This window comes from Oculina patagonica, chromosome 13 (assembly GCF_052425735.1).
Source record: "Oculina patagonica isolate OP01 chromosome 13, crgOcupat, whole genome shotgun sequence".
In the NCBI taxonomy this organism is placed as follows: Eukaryota; Metazoa; Cnidaria; class Anthozoa; order Scleractinia; family Oculinidae; genus Oculina; species Oculina patagonica.
The window spans coordinates 33067488-33089663 of record NC_135770.1 but is presented as its reverse complement, the minus strand read 5'-3'; the positions used below and the strand labels follow the sequence as shown (position 1 = coordinate 33089663).

Sequence of the window (22176 nt, the reverse complement as noted above, 5' to 3'; positions counted from 1 at the left end):
CTGTTGGTGACATAGATATAAACGTCGCCCAATCCGTTGTTTGCTCCTCTTGTCAAACGAAAATCGCTTGACGGGTCAACACCGAACTCAGCGCATATTCTTTTGTAGGAAGCCACGTCGTACTTGTTGTCGTACACATTCGGCGGCAAACTCAGATTTAAGTGATCTTTGTCGAAAATCTCTCGACTAATACCACAGCCCGTTGTCGCACACCAGACGGCAAAGTTAAGCTGCTGCGGCCAGTAGCTCACATTAGGATCGGCAAGCCATTTTCTTGACTCTTTTCCTGTGGTATGTTTAAGTTTAGTTTTTTAAAATCCCTCTCTGAACTTTGTCGTAAAGTATTCGTCGGCTGTAGCGTATATTTTCATTTCTCCGTTGAGAATTTTTTTCAAACTTGGTGCTGGGTCGTGAAAGCCAACCGTGGGAATAGGCAAAGATGAGCCTTTTCTTCCGCTTGGTGTCAGCTGTTGTGAAAAGCCGCCTGAAGACTGAGTCAACCCGAGCGCTTTTTTCATATCTTCACTCCAATATTTGCTGTCCGAGCCAAAAACATTTAACAAATGGCCAGGGCCTACCTTACAGTAAATGTCGGCTGTCGCTGTATGGTTGTATGCGAACTCAACCTGTGCAACAAATTTGCTCTTGTCTGCGTTTGGGTATTTATTCAGAAAAGGTGCCCACGCTTTTTCTTGTGCTGCAGTAGCAATTTTATCAGCTTGCGGTGTTTGCATCCATTTCATGAGAGCCTGCATTTTGCATATTTGAAGAAAGATATATTTTTAATACGAATAACAATGGTCGTGCCCACTGTTGTTGCGTCCTCAAACCCCCCTGTATATTTTGACCAACCAATTCCACGACCTCAGTTCATAAAATTATTGTCATGTAATCTCTCTAAGTTTTTTTGATGAACATAAAAGCCGGTTGATGTGCCATTTTTAGCTGGTCATTACACTCTCGAAAGGTTGGCGAGTGAATTGAAAACTAATTTTTACAAACATCGTATTGAATTGCCCACAGATGTTAATACACCACTTGGTCAGCTTGTAATCACAAAAGCTCAGTTTAAAAAAATAATTCTCGATCTTAATATGTCTAATTTACTACTAGGAATCAATCAGTAATGTTTCGCATTTGGGAGCTAGAACTTATATAAAAAGATTAAACTCTCCCACAACTTATTTCATGCATTGCGATTTAGTTGACAGACTAACGGTAGAGCATTTTAATGGTAAACCATTAAAATGGTTTACCATGCAACATCTGGCTCATCTTTTCTCTTTAATGGTAAACCATCCTCTGTTTTTGCTTGTTTTAACACCCGAGGGAAAGCTTACGAAAAAATTCATTACCAAAACACATATCTTAATATCTCGCGTGCCGTGTCTTCTGATAAATTTGTAAACAGCTTGACTATTTCCGTTAGAGACGACCGTGCGACCTGTTCAATTTCAATAATTTTCCTATTTACTTCGAATAAGAAATAAATTAACAGATCAATTGAAAAATAAATATGTCTTTCATATACAATGTCTTCAGTAAACGTATTACCAAGCGCACCTGCCAAGATCGAAACACGACTCTATCCAAGCCTCCCCGCAACAACAAATGCGGAGAATTTCCGGCTAACTGAAATAAGTAAAATTGAAAAAGAAATATCTGATGAGGTTTTTTTTTTTTTAATTTTTTTTTTTATTCTGCATTTGACACAACAATTACAAAACATACTAAAATAACTAACAGTATCGACAATTCACATGAAGCGCGTCTACATTGTCCATTATAACCGTTAAACGTACTAACAATACTACAAAACTAGAATAATTACTAACAAAAAAATAAGTTACAATGATATACGCCACTTACATTAAAGTTACTTACAGAAGAATAGATTACCTACAAATAACTTACGATCAGAGATAAATATATAGTTAGCTTACGATAACAACTCTACATAATACAATGATGACGAACACACCTATATATTTACTAACAGTACCGAGATTATTTACTTATAGATTATTCACATGAAAGATACAAACGCGATTACATTGCTCACAAAAATTAATACTAACAATACTACAAAGCTTGAATATTAAGAGATACAACAGATAGGAGAATATCTTAATTATCTTTGTGCTTTAAACAATGTAAAAAGAAGAAAGAAAAGGAAAAAAGACAGTTACAGTTGTCATGCTGTTCAAATAGTTCAAATAATAATAATGCCATCTACGTGACTAACAAAAAGAGGAAATTACACAAATTAATTTGGGATTAGTACCCACTTTTTTTTTAAATAATCTTTCTTTTTGATCTTACTTTCCGTTTCATATTTAATGGCAATTTTAGTACGAAATCCTTGAATTGTGGGTTGAATTTGGCATCTTCTGCAGTCCCATATAAGTAGTTTTCCAATGATTATAAAATAGTTCAGTTAGTTGAGTAAAGGGCATGGTTTGGATAATATTCTAAATAAAACATCGTGGAGGGAAAGATGAACCTGCTGATTTGAGATTTGGTGCCAGTAACCTTGAAACTCACTCCAGAATCGTTTAACAAAGGAGCATTGATAAAGAAGGTGGTACAAGGTTTCCGGTTCTGCCTTGCAAAATGAACATAGGTCGTCTGTTTTAAAGCCTATTTTGTGTAATTTTGAATTAGTGTATAGAATAGAGTTGAGCACTTTGAATTGAAATCCTTTTACATAAGATTCAAGTACAACAGAGTGTGGCAGACTAAAGATTTGTCTCAGCTGATCGATAGAAAAGTTAAAATCGTTCTGCAGTTTGTTTATGATATTAGGAAATTGTGCTATTTTGCGAACAAGAAGTGAGTAATAGTCTTTTGATTTCTTTTTTTTGACGTCAAAGATGTTGTCGTCAATAAAGAAGGATGGAGGAGCTAAAGATGGACAGGAAATAATATTCTTTAAAAAAGGCGGTATAGAATGGCGAAGGCCAGCCCATTGCAAATAACTAATATTGATTATCTTGTCTGACCAGTGGCTGAGTGCATCGTTTATATTTGAATCAAAATGTAGGTCTTGGATACGAATCTCTCCCGCCTCAAAATACTTTTTGTAGAAGACTGGTCTTTTTTCAATACGAATTTCCTTATTATTCCAAATAATATTTTGCCAATCTCGTTGAGAGGCAAAGGAATCACGAAACTCCGACCACCAAGAGAGTATTTCACTGTAGAACTGAGAGAAGATGTTGTAATCCTTTATATCATAGTTACAATTTAAAAAGAAAAACCCTCCCATGGGATCCAGCAAGTGGTTTAGATATGATTTCCAAGTTCCGTTGTTGTCATTAAATATGCGTTTTATCCATGCCCCGCCAGCCTTAAAGACTTGATCATGCAATTTAAATCAATCATTTTAAACCACCTTCCTCGTATTTATTTATTGCCGAAACTCGGGTGACCTTATCCGCCCCATTCCATAAAAATTTGAACAACAGTTGATTCAATTCTTTCACTAATTCTTTAGGTGTAGGCAGTACCGAGCAAACATAAACAAATTTTGGAATAAGAAAGGATTTGATGATTGTAACCTTGCCGTACACAGATAAACCTCTAGAGGACCAGATGTTGATAAGTTTTTTAATACTATCCAAACGTTCAATGAAATTCTTTTCTTTTAATAGTTTTGGGTCGTACGTGAAGTACACCCCCAGTGCTTTAATTGGCTCGCTAGGCCATTTAATGCCAAACGGTTGTGCTTTATTTTCTTTTGATGAACCAATCCACATACCCTCGGTTTTTGTGTTATTGATCTTGAGGCCTGAGATATTCTTAAAAAGGTCTAATACTTGAAATAGTACTTTGGCCGAGCTAGTGTCGGCGAGCATTGCTGTTGTGTCATCTGCGTATTGTAATAGTTTTGTCTCTTCCTTGCCAATAGAGATACCCTTTATAGCTGGATTTTGACGAATGGCAATTGCTAACGTTTCTACAGCTACAATGAAAAGATAAGGAGAAAGTGGATCTCCCTGTCTAACGCCTCGCTCAAGTTTAAAAGGATTTGAAATCATGCCGTTGTTAATTATGCAGCTTTCTATGTTTTTGTAGAACAGTTTTACCCAGCGGAGAAAGTCAGAAACAAAATTAAAAGCTTCAAGACATTTAAAAAGGAAATCCCATTCAATACTATCGAATGCCTTTTGAAAATCAATGAAAATCATTAAACCAGGGATGTTTTCTTTAACAGTCCAATCCATAATATCATAGATGGAGCGAATGGTTTCGCCGATAAAACGATCTTTAATATACCCTGTTTGATTATGATGAATGATATAAGGTAAGACATTTTTAATTCTCGAGGCTATTACTTTAGACATAATTTTAGCGTCCACGTTAACAAGAGAAATTGGGCGCCAATTTTCAACGAGAGAACGATCTTTACCTCTTTTTTCTATGAGAGTGATAAACGCTTGCTTTTGAGATTGGGACATCTCTCCTTTTTTGAAACAATCATTAACACATCAAATAAAGCAATCGCTCATTAAAGACCAAAATTTTTTGTAGAACTCGATCGGAATTCCATCGTTCCCTGGAGTTTTGTTGTCTTGAAAAGTATCGAGAAGACGGAAACATTCCTCCGAAGAGATTTACCTTCACATGATTTTTTTTGTTCTTCAGTTAATGTAGGAATATTTAAATCATTTAAAAAGGAATCAATTTTAAGATCAATGTCCGGAAGAATATTATAAGTCTTGTACAAGTCACAGTAGAATTGTTCTACTTCCTTTAGTATACAGAATGGATCTGTTTTGATTGCCCCGTTTATATGCAGTTTTCGTATGTGTTTCTTGACGTGATTTCTTTTTTCTAAGTTTAAGAAGTATTTTGTACTCTTCTCGCCTTGTTCGTGCCATCTGGCGCGTGCACGCACAACAATTCCTTTTGTTTTCTCTTCATAAAATGATTCTAATTGTTTCTGAGCGGCATATAACAGGGTTGCATTGTCGTCACTAGGGTTGGTTTCAGCAGCTTTTTTCGCTACATTAAGTTTATTCTGGAGTTTTGTTTCTGTTTCATTTTTTTGCTTTGATCTTCTTTTGGAGTGACGGATAGCGTGGGATCTTATGTTATATTTGATCCAATCCCACATACATCGATCATCAGAAAGTTCTTCCCGTCCTTCCGTAATCCACATTGGGATTATTTCAGTAACACTGTTGACATATTCTTCATCATCTGACAAAGAGCAGTTCATCTTCCAGTAATTTGGTCCTCTACACTCGTTATATGGTTCTCCGCAAAATTCTAGATAGATCGCGTCGTGATCGGTTCTTATAGCAGGAATTATATCCGTCAGTTGTACAGAATCATTTAAGTTATTCGAGATTAGCCAATAATCCAGGCGACAAAAAATTCCAAAAACTTTTAACGTCTGGGTTTTTAATTCTCCAAATATCTACTAAATCAAGTTGACTTTGCAAGCAGACGATGCGAGATGTGACAGATTTTCGTTGAATAAGAGTACCACCTTTCTTGTCAATAGTAGGATTAAGTGGGCAATTAAAATCGCCTCCGATTATGATGTTGTTTTCGGAATCCAGATCCTCGTTTTGCAGCGTTATAACTAATTTGTTTAAGAAAGTTACAATTTCTTTATCTTTATTCGGTGCATACATGTTTACTAGAACATATATCTTATCTTTGATTTCAGTTTTCAAAATGATGTAACGTCCCAAAGGATCTAGAATTTTTTTATGTATGGTGCAGTCAACACCCTTCTTAATTAGAATTGCAACGCCGCGAGAATTAGAGCTGCCATGGCAAGTTATAAGCTCCGCACCCCATTCATTTCTCCACTGATTTTCCGCTGCTATCGTGGAGTGAGTTTCTTGCAAAAATGAAATGTTTGCGCGTTTCCGGCACCAATTAAAAATGGCCCTCCTTTTTTTAAAATTGCTTATTCCCTTTACATTAAGCGATAATAATTTTAGCGCCTAATTTTAGTGATAATGAAGTATTTGAAATGACAACTGTAAATGCAAATCCAAAGTCGAAAATAAACAAATATAACTTAGTTAACAGAAATAAATACGGTACAAAGCAAGTTACTTCGCGAATGCAAGGTGATCTAAAGACTAAATAGAACGGTTTCCACTGAACAGAATTGAGTACAATTATTAATACATAGTACAATACGAGAAATATAAGTTGAACTACATAAAGTAAAAACACGAATACATCAATTGTCCATCCGACGTGCATTTCAGAGCTACAGCTCTCCATCTGCTTGTGGTACCCTTTCTCTGTCCTGTACCAAAATTTCGCAATATTTGGGCACATACGCATGCGCTTTTGGGCAGCGGGATGATGTCAGCATAATTAGAGACTTGGTAAATAAATTATAGCCAACAGCTTCTGAAGGCCAAAATGCTCGTGCTTTTCCATGCGATTTGCTTTATTTTCACTGAACTTTCTACACCTGTTTGGCAGAACGAGGCCAGACGGATAACATATCAAGTCGTTGAAGCCATGCGAGAAGCAGAGGAAAATTAAACAGGCTCGATTGAGTCCCTTGTTCAAGGAAGATCAAAAAATTCGATCGAACGATCGCTGTGTACAAATGTTGTTATTTCTCGTTTTTTACTCCTCGCATAACTTCGCCATACCCTGTGGGGGCAAAAAAAAACTTACAGCGCGTTAACTGAGCGTATTTGTTTTGTAAATTTTGTTTTGGTTTCGTTTTCTTCGGCCCAAACACTAAAATCGCGAGTCGTCGGCCATGTTGTGTACAGCTCGTCCAGGGCCTGGGAAATATAAACATTTGGTTCCGGTATTTCTGAGAAAAATGTCACGCAACTCGCATATTTCAAAACAAAAACAGTGAAACCAAACTAAGTGTCGCATTTATGGCAAAACAAGACCTTACTACGATTTCCAGTTGAGTACGACGCGAACAAAGTTTGGTGACGAAGTTTCAACATAACAACGGCATTGTTGTCAAGGGCAAACTTCTCTGTTTCCATTGGTAACTTGTCGTTACAGGTACTGACCGCCAAAGTTCTTTTATACAAGGAGGACCTCTCGGGAAACAGGGCAATTTTTTGATTGGCTAATTTCGATCCAAGATGGCGTCAGTTTTAATTGAGCAATTTTTTGATTGGCTAATATTTTGAAATTTCGATCCGAAATAGTGTTAGCTTTTGTCAGCTTTACGAAACGCTAAATGTTCTTCATTTCAGTTCGCGAATTATTCATTTTGCACTTGAGAAAGATATATTATTTAAAGCTGAAGGAATTCTTAAAGCTGCTAGAAAATCCCTGGAGTTGGAAAACGATAAAATTTCAGTTGAACAGTAACTCTAACGAGGAAGGTAAAGTGACGCACGTTAAACATAACGTCAACTCTCAACACAGATCTGTTACCGTCGATATAAAACAGCTAAGGCATAATATATTTCGTTATTTGTTTCTTTTATCGTTGTCTCTGTGTATATATTTTTTATTTGAAAGCGTAATAAAGTGTTGCTGACGATATTTGTAGTGTTTTTATTTATTTAAGCATCGAGATTGTCGAGCAAGGCAGTTACAAAAACAAATTTGTTACCAATGGTAACAGAGAAGTTTGCCCTTGACAACAATGCCGTTGTTATGTTGAAACTTCGTCACCAAACTTTGTTCGCGTCGTACTCAACTGGAAATCGTAGTAACGATTTGTGCTCGACGCCTCTTTAATAACCTGATGCACCTCATCCCAGCCCATAGCCGCTCGCTGCCTCATTTTTATGGCAAGATATTCCTTGTAAATTATCTCACGAAGCTCTGGAGGGAGGTTTTGAATGGCTTAGGAAATTGTTGACTCCTCTGCCAGCGATGGAGGTAAGCTTATGTTTATTGGGCCGTAAAACGTTTGCAGAACATCGGACGAATATCTTGCGGCTGCCATTTTGGCATATACACTTGTGATGATACTTGCTCAATAGGAAATAATTCTGGCACACTTTTGTATATAGTCAATGCAGACATGTCTTCAATAAAAATATTTTCTGTGTCACATCAGCTTCACTGGACCGCGAAGTCACGCGCTTCGTTTTTATGCTGTTTGCGTTACACACATATAAGATGAGGGTTCTGGGCGCAGCAGTTTAAGCGGTTTTTTTCCCCCGAAACGAGGTGAGCATGGGAGCCGATAAACTCTAATTATAAACCATAAAACTTAGCACGAATTTCATAAGCACTTTAACAATAGGGCCAAAGCCCAATTAAAAAATACTTACATACGGATACCTCAATCAAGCTACAAAATATTCTATTTATACATTTCATGTTTACTAGGTGTGTACTTGAGGAGAGGCACGCAAATTGGTCACATGAATATAAGTATATAAAAATGATTAAAAGAAAGATAGAGAACTACAAGCAAGAACTTAACACTGCAAAAGAACTGGGGAACAAGGCTGGAGAGAGCCGTGCTTATGGCAATCTTGGCAATGCCTACCAGTCCCTGGGTGATTTCCAACAGGCTATAGATTACCATACGAAAGATCTTAACATTGCAAAAGAACTTGGGCAGAGAGATGGAGAAGGAGCTGCTTATGGCAATCTTGGCAATGCATACCAGTCCCTGGGTGATTTCCAACAGGCTATAGATTACCATACGAAACATCTTAACATTGCAAAAGAACTTGGGCAGAGAGATGGAGAAGGAGCTGCTTATTGCAATCTTGGCAATGCCTACAGGTCCCTGGGTGATTTCCAACAGGCTATAGATTACCATACGAAACATCTTAACATTGCAAAAGAACTTGGGCAGAGAGATGGAGAAGGAGCTGCTTATGGCAATCTTGGCAATGCATACCAGTCCCTGAGTGATTTCCAACAGGCTATAGATTACCATACGAAAGATCTTAACATTGCAAAAGAACTTGGGCAGAGAGATGGAGAAGGAGCTGCTTATGCCAATCTTGGCAATGCATACCAGTCCCTGGGTGATTTCCAACAGGCTATAGATTACCATACGAAAAATCTTAACATTGCAAAAGAACTTGGGAAGAGAGATGGAGAAGGAGCTGCTTATTGCAATCTTGGCAATGCCTACAGGTCCCTGGGTGATTTCCAACAGGCTATAGATTACCATACGAAAGATCTTAACATTGCAAAAGAACTTGGGCAGAGAGATGGAGAAGGAGCTGCTTATGGCAATCTTGGCAATGCATACCAGTCCCTGGGTGATTTCCAACAGGCTATAGATTACCATACGAAACATCTTAACATTGCAAAAGAACTTGGACAGAGAGATGGAGAAGGAGCTGCTTATGGCAATCTTGGCAATGCATACCAGTCCCTGGGTGATTTCCAACAGGCTATAGATTACCATACGAAACATCTTAACATTGCAAAAGAACTTGGGCAGAGAGATGGAGAAGGAGCTGCTTATTGCAATCTTGGCAATGCCTACAGGTCCCTGGGTGATTTCCAACAGGCTATAGATTACCATACGAAACATCTTAAGAGGACATGTTAATAACGGTCAAACATTTTCCGGTAAGAGTCCTTTAATGGATTTCGCTCATACTCTTACCATGGGTAGGCCTTAATATGAAATAAATCACAGTATACTTTGTTTGGCTAAATATCGATTTGTTTTCGAGAAAATCGATAATTCTAAAATCCAGCAAAATTGACGCTTTCGGAGCTCAAAATTTATGCCGAGTTTGTTAGCTTCGCGTCGAAAAATAAGCACTCTGGAAGAAAAATACCTATTAAATATCGAAGAATAACATCAAATTAGTACGTCGAAAGCAATTTCTGCTCTTGAAGTCCTTTTATTTACAAAATTTAATTAAATTTATTCGACACACTTTCGATTTAATTCAAAATAGGTCAAACTTATCGCTTTATTTAAGTATGAGCGAAGCGAAATAAATGGCCGAAAATTTGGTATGAGACAGATAAATGATTGTTCTTTTCGATACTTAAAGGATTTCCTGGAGAAATGATTTAGTGCGATGCTTTCAGATCTCAAAGTTGCTTAAAATTCGTTAATTTAACCGACCGTGACATTGTTGATCTTATCAACTTTATGTAAACATTCCACGCAAAGGTTAATTTTCCCCATGTGAACTTCAACTGAGTAAAATAAAAACATAGACTTGCTTACCTTGGTGTTCGCTGATACATTGTAAATCCTGTTTTCCTCATTTACGACAAAACCTAAGCCCTCGGCGAAGCTGGTTATCCAATTTTCTTGACGCGCCATTTGTAACTGATTTCCACGTCTTGAAGTGACCGTTCTTTTCAATGCATTCTTGAAAACAGTCCAGTCTTAACTGATCAGTGTAAACAGGAATACGAAGTACTTTGCTTTAAATCAACTTAAAGCTTACCAGCAGTGGTAGATAAATCGATACGGCCGGCGAATCTTCGTTTCGAAAACCGCCATTTGAGATTTGTCGGCCCTTTGTCCTGCGGTATGCAGATAATTAATTCACACTTGAGTAACTTCCGGCACATGAAATCGACAACCACCGTGACCAGATAGCACCCTGCTTTTTGGTATACCGTAGAATTCCGGTTATAAGCCCTGGGCTTATACAACTTCGTAAGGGTTTTTGTGTGGGCTTATAAGCGGAGGGGCTTATATTCGGGAGGGCTTATAAACGGAATAAAAAAAACGTTTCGAAACGAGCCTCGGGAGTGTTGATCGAAATACGTTTTTAAGTTAAAAACGCACAAAAAAGCAACATTTAGCCCTGTTCAGTACTGTCATCCGGTAGAGGGGGGCTCATATCCGGGGGGGGGGGGCTTATAACCGGATGTATTTTTTTGTTTCCAGGTTGATGGGCCTATAACCGGGGGGGCTTATAAGCGGGGGGGCTTATAACCGGAATTTTACGGTATTTGTTGAGGCACTATTTTTATTATTTTAATATAAGCTCTGAATGAAAAACCTTTGGGCTGAACTTGTAATTAAGTTTCACTTCAGTAAGCCACGTTCGAGAGAGTTGTTAAATGGTTGCATAAAAGCGCTTTTAACTTCCGGGTCCAAAGTTCTTCTGTTGCGTTGCTTCGCTTTGTTTCATATTTGTTATCCAGTTCTTAACCTTGTTCAAATTCTTGATTAGGCTAAGGCAAAACAGTTGTAGAGTCAACTCTCTCTTATTGAAGACCTCTATAAGACGGACACCTGGTGTTGGTCCTGCCCTTGCATTTTTTTCAGTCATTTTTATACTGTAACCAGCCAGGCTACGATTACACGGGACCGGACCGGAACCGTTCCGAACCGGACCAGACCAGAACGGCCTCTGTTTACACGGAACCGTTTGGAACCGATCCACGTGTTTACACGGGGCCTTTCTGGAACCGGTCAGGAACGGTTCCATAACTGGACCTGCAAATTAATAGGTCCAGTTTTGGATTCGTCCCGGACCGGTTCAAGAACGGTCCCGTGTAAACAGAAGGCCTATCCGATCCGAAAATCGGACCGGATTCGTTCCGGAGCGGTCTCGTTCGGAACCGTTCCGACCCGGACCGGACCGGATCGGCCTCTGTTTACGCGGTTTTGGATCCGTTCCAGACCGGTTCCAGAACGGTCCCGTGTAAACAGAAGGCCTATCCGGTCCGAAAATCGGACCGGGACCGGTCCGGAACGGATTTCGGTCCGATTTTCGGACCGGATAGGCCTTCTGTTTACACGGGACCGTTCTGGAACCGATCCGGAACGGATCCAAAACTGGACCTGCTACTTTGCAGGTCCAGTTATGGATCCGTTCCGGACCGGTTCCAGAACGGTCCCGTGTAAACACCTGGATCGGTTCCAAATGGTTCCATGTAAACAGGTCCGGTTCGGTTCGGAACGGTTCCGGACCGGTCCCGTGTAAACGTAGCCATAGCCTAAGGCTACGTTTACACGGGACCGGTCCGGAACCGTTCCGAACCGAACCGAACCGGACCTGTTTACATGGAACCGTTTGGAACCGATCCAGGTGTTTACACGGGACCGTTCTGGAACCGGTCCGGAACGGATCCATAACTGGACCTGCAAAATAGCAGGTCCAGTTTTGGATCCGTTCCGGACCGGTTCCAAAATGGTCCTGTGTAAACAGAAGGCCTATCCGGTCCAAAAATCGGACCAGATCCATTCCGGACCGGTCCCGTGTAAACGTAGCCTAAAGGCGCGTTTACACGACTGAAAAATTTGGGTACGGACCCGTCAAAAAATTGGTCCGGACCTGACCACTTTTGTAGAGAAACAGTCAAATCAAAACGTTGCCATAGGCGCCTATGGCCCCGTTTTGATTTGACTGTTTCTCTACAAAAGTGGTCAGGTCCGGACCAATTTTTTGACGGGTCCGTACCCAATCTTCTCGCTCGTGTAAACGCGCCTTTAGTTTCACTTCAGGTAGCCACCGTTTGAGAAAGTTGCTAAATGGTTGCATGACAGCGCTTTTAAATCCCGGGTCTAAAGTTCATCTGTTGCGTTGTTTCCCTTTATTTTATATTTTTTTGTTCTTACCGTTCTTGATTAGGTCAAGACAAAACAGGTGAAAACAAAATCTAAGATGTTATCGTTGGATCCGTCTTCCGTGAATGTTAAAAATATACATATGACCATATATATATTCTGTTGGGTTCCGGCGTAAACAAGGGAAGGTGCCCCCCGCCTGCAGAGCTTGCGGGGAGGGACGAGCGCCTCGCCGTCAGGGGGCCCAAATGTATTAAAAATATCATAGTCATTATATAAATATTTTGTTTTTAAAACTGTTTTCCGGTGTGTCTTTGAGTTGATTTGGAAGCTATTAGGGGAAAGACGGTTTAAGTTTCAAATACTATCCGCAGTCTGTTCCTTCGTAAATACGACCGTTGTAATTATAATACGACTCAAGTTTCCAAACAACAAGTGATATAAAGTAATAACTTTATAATCACCTTAATTCCCAATTCCCTAGGGGAACTTCATTAGTAAATACAAAAAATGGCATCACGTCGGTCAGAAGTCCATAACAAACTTCTGATTACGTGTACTTTCCTTCACCTAGCTTTAATCGAATGAAGTGAAAAACACCCTTTCCTTTATTTTTACACCAATATATTGGTGTAAACAGTCATAAATGTTCGGCGTTTTTTTATAAATTGTTTACCGTGACTGGAATTACAACTGCATATACATGATATATGGTCCCTTTTCCCCCACCCCTTCCCCACCTTTCCTTCCCGCTTTCATTTCGCCCAATCCTCCACAGGAGAAAGTAGGAGAGCCTGTTTACAGGCTAGACTACACAGAATATATATTTTTAACATTCATGGGAGACGGATCCAACGACGCCATCTAAGGTTTTGTGTACAGCCAACTCTATCTGAAACGGGTACCTTCGGGACCGGCTCCAACTCAGTTCGTCTAAAAGAGATGTCCGTCTTATAGGGATTTTAACGTCGTTTCAAATTTTCCACTGAAGAAGGGGCAGTAACCCCGAAACGTATGGAAACAGTTATCTATCATCTGGCCCATTTTACATTTACATCTTAAATTATCGTTTACATACACTAGTTCTATGCGCTACACAGTCGCACGAAATTTCTGTTAGATATTTCTATGTTACCGTCTCAAAGCCGGCCGGTGAATTTGTTACAGTATAAAAATGACTGAAAAAACTGCAAGGACAGGACCAACACTAGGTGTCCGTCTTATAGAGGTCTTCAATAAGAGAGAGTTGACTCTACAACTGTTTTGCCTTAGCGTAATCAAGAATTTGAACAAGGTTAAGAACTGGATAAAAAATATGAAACAAAGCGAAGCAACGCAACAGAAGAACGTTGGACCCGGAAGTTAAAAGCGCTTTTATGCAACCATTTAACAACTCTCTCGAACGTGAAGTGAAGTTACTGAAGTGAAACTTAATTACAAGTTCAGCCCAAAGGTTTCTCATTCAGAGCTTATATTAAAATAATAAAAATAGTGCCTCAACAAATATACCAAAAAGCAGGGTGCTATCTGGTCACGGTGGTTGTCGATTTCATGTGCCGGAAGTTACTCAAGTGTGAATTAATTATCTGCATACCGCAGGACAAAGGGCCGACAAATCTCAAATGGCGGTTTTCGAAACGAAGATTCGCCGGCCGTATCGATTTATCTACCACTGCTGGTAAGCTTTAAGTTGATTTAAAGCAAAGTACTTCGTATTCCTGTTTACACTGATCAGTTAAGACTGGACTGTTTTCAAGAATGCATTGAAAAGAACGGTCACTTCAAGACGTGGAAATCAGTTACAAATGGCGCGTCAAGAAAATTGGATAACCAGCTTCGCCGAGGGCTTAGGTTTTGTCGTAAATGAGGAAAACAGGATTTACAATGTATCAGCGAACACCAAGGTAAGCAAGTCTATGTTTTTATTTTACTCAGTTGAAGTTCACATGGGGAAAATTAACCTTTGCGTGGAATGTTTACATAAAGTTGATAAGATCAACAATGTCACGGTCGGTTAAATTAACGAATTTTAAGCAACTTTGAGATCTGAAAGCATCGCACTAAATCATTTCTCCAGGAAATCCTTTAAGTATCGAAAAGAACAATCATTTATCTGTCTCATACCAAATTTTCGGCCATTTATTTCGCTTCGCTCATACTTAAATAAAGCGATAAGTTTGACCTATTTTGAATTAAATCGAAAGTGTGTCGAATAAATTTAATTCAATTTTGTAAATAAAAGGACTTCAAGAGCAGAAATTGCTTTCGACGTATTAATTTGATGTTATTCTTCGATATTTAATAGGTATTTTTCTTCCAGAGTGCTTTATTTTTCGACGCGAAGCTAACAAACTCGGCATAAATTTTGAGCTCCGAAAGCGTCAATTTTGCTGGATTTTAGAATTATCGATTTTCTCGAAAACAAATCGATATTTAGCCAAACAAAGTATACTGTGATTTATTTCATATTAAGGCCTACCTATGGTAAGAGAATGAGCGAAATCCATGTAAAGGACTCTTGCCAAGAATTTTCATTTTTGTGTGAAATTTGTGCACATGTCCTCTTAACATTGCAAAAGAACTTGGGCAGAGAGATGGAGAAGGAGCTGCTTATGCCAATCTTGGCAATGCCTACCAGTCCCTGGGTGATTTCCAACAGGCTATAGATTACCATACGAAACATCTTAACATTGCAAAAGAACTTGGGCAGAGAGATGGAGAAGGAGCTGCTTATTGCAATCTTGGCAATGCCTACAGGTCCCTGGGTGATTTCCAACAGGCTATAGATTACCATACGAAAGATCTTAACATTGCAAAAGAACTTGGGCAGAGAGATGGAGAAGGACGTGCTTATGGCAATCTTGGCAATGCCTACAGGTCCCTGGGTGATTTCCAACAGGCTATAGATTACCATACGAAACGTCTTAACATTGCAAAAGAACTTGGGCAGAGAGATGGAGAAGGAGCTGCTTATGGCAATCTTGGCAATGCATACCAGTCCCTGGGTGATTTCCAACAGGCTATAGATTACCATACGAAACATCTTAACATTGCAAAAGAACTTGGGCAGAGAGATGGAGAAGGAGCTGCTTATGCCAATCTTGGCAATGCATACCAGTCCCTGGGTGATTTCCAACAGGCTATAGATTACCATACGAAACATCTTAACATTGCAAAAGAACTTGGGCAGAGAGATGGAGAAGGAGCTGCTTATTGCAATCTTGGCAATGCCTACAGGTCACTGGGTGATTTCCAACAGGCTATAGATTACCATACGAAAGATCTTAACATTGCAAAAGAACTTGGGCAGAGAGATGGAGAAGGACGTGCTTATTGCAATCTTGGCAATGCCTACAGGTCCCTGGGTGATTTCCAACAGGCTATAGATTACCATACGAAAGATCTTAACATTGCAAAAGAACTTGGGCAGAGAGATGGAGAAGGAGCTGCTTATGGCAATCTTGGCAATGCATACCAGTCCCTGGGTGATTTCCAACAGGCTATAGATTACCATACGAAACATCTTAACATTGCAAAAGAACTTGGGCAGAGAGATGGAGAAGGAGCTGCTTATGCCAATCTTGGCAATGCCTACGATTCCCTGGGTGATTTCCAACAGGCTATAGATTACCATACGAAACATCTTAACATTGCAAAAGAACTTGGGCAGAGAGATGGAGAAGGAGCTGCTTATGGCAATCTTGGCAATGCCTACAGGTCCCTGGGTGATTTCCAACAGGCTATAGATTACCATACGAAACGTCTTAACATTGCAAAAGAACTTGGGCAGAGAGATGGAGAAGGAGCTGCTTATGGCAATCTTGGCAATGCATACCAGTCCCTGGGTGATTTCCAACAGGCTATAGATTACCATACGAAACATATTAACATTGCAAAAGAACTTGGGCAGAGAGATGGAGAAGGAGCTGCTTATGCCAATCTTGGCAATGCATACCAGTCCCTGGGTGATTTCCAACAGGCTATAGATTACCATACGAAACATCTTAACATTGCAAAAGAACTTGGGCAGAGAGATGGAGAAGGAGCTGCTTATTGCAATCTTGGCAATGCCTACAGGTCCCTGGGTGATTTCCAACAGGCTATAGATTACCATACGAAAGATCTTAACATTGCAAAAGAACTTGGGCAGAGAGATGGAGAAAGAGCTGCTTATGCCAATCTTGGCAATGCATACCAGTCCCTGGGTGATTTCCAACAGGCTATAGATTACCATACGAAACATCTTAACATTGCAAAAGAACTTGGGCAGAGAGATGGAGAAGGAGCTGCTTATTGCAATCTTGGCAATGCCTACAGGTCCCTGGGTGATTTCCAACAGGCTATAGATTACCATACGAAACATCTTAACATTGCAAAAGAACTTGGGCAGAGAGATGGAGAAGGAGCTGCTTATGCCAATCTTGGCAATGCCTACCAGTCCCTGGGTGATTTCCAACAGGCTATAGATTACCATACGAAACATCTTAACATTGCAAAAGAACTTGGGCAGAGAGATGGAGAAGGAGCTGCTTATGGCAATCTTGGCAATGCCTACGATTCCCTGGGTGATTTCCAACAGGCTATAGATTACCATACGAAACATCTTAACATTGCAAAAGAACTTAGGCAGAGAGATGGAGAAGGAGCTGCTTATGCCAATCTTGGCAATGCATACCAGTCCCTGGGTGATTTCCAACAGGCTATAGATTACCATACGAAAGATCTTAACATTGCAAAAGAACTTTTGCAGAGAGATGGAGAAGGAGCTGCTTATGGCAGTCTTGGCAATGCCTACAGGTCCCTGGGTGATTTCCAACAGGCTATAGATTACCATACGAAAGATCTTAACATTGCAAAAGAACTTGGGCAGAGAGATGGAGAAGGACGTGCTTATTGCAATCTTGGCAATGCCTACAGGTCCCTGGGCGATTTCCAACAGGCTATAGATTACCATACGAAAGATCTTAACATTGCAAAAGAACTTGGGCAGAGAGATGGAGAAGGAGCTGCTTATGGCAATCTTGGCAATGCCTACAGGTCCCTGGGTGATTTCCAACAGGCTATAGATTACCATACGAAACGTCTTAACATTGCAAAAGAACTTGGGCAGAGAGATGGAGAAGCAGCTGCTTATGCCAATCTTGGCAATGCCTACGATTCCCTGGGTGATTTCCAACAGGCTATAGATTACCATACGAAACATCTTAACATTGCAAAAGAACTTGGGCAGAGAGATGGAGAAGGAGCTGCTTATGGCAATCTTGGCAATGCATACCAGTCCCTGGGTGATTTCCAACAGGCTATAGATTACCATACGAAACATCTTAACATTGCAAAAGAACTTGGGCAGAGAGATGGAGAAGGAGCTGCTTATTGCAATCTTGGCAATGCCTACAGGTCCCTGGGTGATTTCCAACAGGCTATAGATTACCATACGAAACATCTTAACATTGCAAAAGAACTTGGGCAGAGAGATGGAGAAGGACGTGCTTATGGCAATCTTGGCAATGCCTACCAGTCCCTGGGTGATTTCCAACAGGCTATAGATTACCATCTGAAACATCTTAACATTGCGAAAGAACTGGGGCAGAAAAATGACGAGGCCGGTGCATGTTACTCTTTAGGTCTCGTTTTGCAATCAAAGGGTTCCCTGCATGTGCATGAAGCTCTTGATTATTATCGATACAGTGTTCAACTGTACAATGAGGTCAGAAGTCTTCTTCAGTCTGAGGATAAATGGAAAATATCCTTTCGTAATGCGAGTCAACATGCCTACACTGCTCTGTGGAGAACACTACTGCGGCTTGAAAAACGTGATGAGGCTTTGTGTGTTGCTGAGGAAGGACGAGCACAGGCCTTGATGGATCTCATGAAATTGCAATATCACTCCGAAATACTAGCGTACGAGTCATCTGAATCTAAAGCAACGATCACTGACATCTTGACTGGGATATCCACGCAGACAGTATTTATAGCACTCGAAAGTAACAGAATCAATTTATGGGTACTCACGGGCAAAGATATCCATTTTCAGAAAAAGAGCATCGAAGATGTCTCCGCACTAATGAAAAAAGCTTTCGAAGAAATTGGTGTTGGTTATCATGTTAAATGCGAAAATCGTTCATTGGATGACCCGGAAGGAGATTTACCACTCAATGAAGAATCTTGTCAGGAAGTAGCAGAAAGCAAAAGCAATTCTCTGCGCCTCTTGTTTGATGCTGTGTTTAGCCCAATTGCAAACTTGCTTAAAGGCGATGAATTAATCATTGTGCCGGATGGTCCACTATGCTTGGTTCCATATGCTGCGTGTGCTGATGAGGCTCCCAATTACATCAATGAATCTACCAGGATCCGCATTCTTCCCTCGCTTACAACTTTAAAACTGATCACAGATTGTCCAGAGGGCTACCACAGTAGGAATGGGGCGCTTCTTGTGGGAGATCCATGTTTGGCGGAAGTTAAAGGAAAGCGCGGCAAATTGAAGCCTTTGCCATGGGCCCTAAAAGAAGTGGAGATGATAGGCGAGATTGTTAACACCAAACCACTGACGGGAAGAGAAGCAACGAAAGACGAGGTGCTTAAACAAATAAGCTCCGTTGCCTTGGTACACATTGCAGCCCACGGTGACATGGAAGCTGGCGAAATTGCTTTGGCTCCAAATTCCACCAGGAAATTCAAGAAGCCTCAGGAGGAAGATTACATGTTAAAAATGTCAGATGTGCAAGCTGTTCAGCTGCGAGCGAAGCTTGTTGTGCTTAGTTGTTGTCACAGTGCTCAAGGGACAATTACTCCTGAGGGTGTGGTCGGTATTGGACGGGCTTTCTTGGGCGCTGGTGCGCGTTCTGTTCTGGTGTCACTCTGGGCAATTAATGATGAAGCTACTATGGAATTCATGAAAAGTTTCTACCAACATCTCGCACGCGGTCATAGTGCCAGTGTGGCTCTTAACCGAGCTATGAAATGTCTGCGAGAGTCAGAGAAGTTTGGTGCTGTAAAGCACTGGGCTCCGTTTGTACTAATTGGAGATGACGTCACGATTGAGTGCGGAGAAAATCAATAAAAGCATTGTAAGTAACACTTCTTTAAATTTCTTTATGACCAAAGTATATTAACAGTGTTAATTTTTTGACTGATGGTGTGCTTTGTGAATCTCTTCTTAAAAGTCTGCCAGTTGTTAGTTGTTAATTAACATAAAAAGAGGGTCACCATGCCCCTTTTCCCGCTTCGTGATCGAGCGAAATATTTGAACCCCGAGAATTAGAAAAGGTACCCCTCAGGCAGTATGCAAATGCCGTCAGAATTAAATTACTGGCATTCTTCCACTGTATTGCTATTTCTTATTGTTACAAAAGCGGCCTTTTTGGAGTTTTAATACGGCACTCGGATGCCGGCAACATTATGTGCAGTAGGTGTGCGAAGTGCATAACAAGGGAATCGCTTTAAACGAAAAGCATCCACAATCTACCTAAGGGCGGACGTGAAGTTACTTAGTTTCAGTTAAATGATAGTTTGAAAGTGGTTTTAATAGATATCTGTAGACAGTTCCTCTTACCTTGCTGTTAGAAATGACCATAAATCCAATTCAATTGAAGTGACTCTAACTCGAAATACACCGCGATTTGCCTCTGTGTCGAGATCTGTGATTTTTAATTACTACCAATCGAAACAAACGTCCCGGATCAGTGAGTATAAAGTAATGAGTACAAGTTTAAAAGTAGTTCTTACTGACTAGTCTATATCTCTTATAGATTGCTTATTGCAGATGCTGAAAATCAAATACCGAGAAAACTACTTGACGAGCAGTTAACACAAGTTTTTATATCCTTTTTTCATTGTTTGAATTCCCTTTCTTTCATATTATAACACAGACACTTCCAACATTGTTTCGCGGTCATTATATTGGCGATCGATTAAGTAACAATTGCCTGACGGTGAGTCTGTTACGAAACCTGTTACAGGAAAAATATACAAACGGTGTAATATAGAGAAACTTGTTTGTTTAGAAGTTGATCTGTTCACTTCCAAGTTAACAACCGTCGCTCGGTTTTTAATTGTCTGAAAATAGAAACAAGGACTCTTTCTAATGTCTTTTTTCTCTTTTCATTACAAATCATTGCAAATGTTACTCCAGAATTTCGACAAAATACATAGGTCCATATAAGCTGCTTTGCAAATAGTAGTAGCATTTGCTTTTATAACATTTTGAAACATCGTATTTTGAAATTGAAAGGCGAGTTACCGGGAGATAACGTAGCTATCGCGAGACTTAATGACAGTGTAGCTTAGTTAGGATACACTAAAAACGTATTTAGCCCAAGTAGGCTAATTGGGGACACTAAACAAGAAGCTCGCGAATTTTCTTGACTTTCTTTCTATTAACGAATTTGCTTCTTGAACTTTATTATAAACAAGTGTGTTGTGATTGAGAAAAAGAGTTCAAAATACTTACACTTCTATTTGTTATTGCTTATATTTCCTGCTATATATTGAAAGTGATAACTTGACAGGAAATAGTTTTTTTACAGAGAATATAAGTAAACAGGGATTTTCGAGAAGAAATAGTGATGGAAGTTTTTCGTTTTAGGATTTTCCATTTTATATCGAATTAGTTTTTTTGTAGTTTAGTTTTAATTAATGACCAGCAAATGACAAAACGAAAACAAGGTCTCGTGTGGCATTACCAGTATTTATCATTTTTACTGTTACTGTAATGTTACATTAGTAGCGTGGCCTTTTATAGGTTATTACCCTCGTAACCATTGCTCATGTGAAAATTGGCAATTACTTGGTTTAAGTTCAGGTATAGACAGAGATGAACAAGTAAAGTTTAGTTACGTGTCTTAAGTTACAGCATGATACTACCCAAGTAGATAAGCAAGGTAAAGGTTACACTTACTATGCTAGACTAGGTAAAAAGGACGGTCATCAGAAAAAAAGCTATTGCATCACATTACAGTCAACAGTTTTCTCCCATCTACTGACTTTGGAACTAAGGAAAATTGTAAGGATTTTGGCCTCAAAGAGATAACATGAAGACCATCGCATGCAGAAGCTGCGCAAACCCAAGTAGACAAGAGTTGCGCCTGTGGCCATCTTCTGTTGAGACCACTCAGTCTTAAAGATGAAGGTAAAACAACAGATAACTCAAAGAGAGAAACTGGAAACTGAAATGGCAAACTGGACTTGGACTCAAATCATAACCAAGATGAACTAAGCACTTTTGAGCGACTGTTTAACATGATAATACTGTCATGGACAATACAGCATTCAGTGCAGTGTTACCGTGTCAGCTTTTATATGGCTTCTGATAGAAAATGATGGACAACCTTTAATTCTTTAGTAATTCGACCCGTCCGCTTGGAGTACATTCGAATATGTTTTTACTAGTTTAGTTTGTCTCCGAAACTTTGCTGAAAGAAGCCAGATTTAGCTTTTTGACTTACCGTGTAACGTTAGAGCGGTTTTCACTTGAGTGTCGAGAGTAAATTGCGTTGGCTTTGGTTTTGCATTACTACGCGCCACTTTCTCAGCCAATCAGGAGTAAAATCAAAACCAATCGTGACTCGCTCGCGCACGTTTTCCCGCGCTTCGGAAGTGCCAGCTACATGTATTTGCTTCGAGTTTTGATTGGTTCACTGGATTGTCTGTGTCCTTTGTTATTGGCCAGAGTAATTTCTTTGGTTTTGCTTTTACGACTCTCAATTGAAAACTGCTCTTATATATAGTTTGCTGCAATTCAATACCTT

General features: G+C 39.8%; 1 protein-coding gene across 1 annotated transcript in view; it reads left to right on the top strand.

Moving 5' to 3' along the window:
- Positions 1-21929, top strand: part of LOC144635158 (uncharacterized) — a 39880-nt gene extending 17951 nt beyond the window's left edge. Inside the window, exons 4-6 of the mRNA XM_078494217.1 lie at positions 8302-9462; positions 14984-19497; positions 20179-21929. Of these exons, the coding sequence (XP_078350343.1) occupies positions 8357-9462; positions 14984-19490 (5613 nt within the window). The 5' untranslated portion in view covers positions 8302-8356 and the 3' untranslated portion in view covers positions 19491-19497; positions 20179-21929. The remainder of the gene's footprint in view (positions 1-8301; positions 9463-14983; positions 19498-20178) is intronic.
- The last annotated feature ends 247 nt before the right edge of the window (positions 21930-22176 follow it).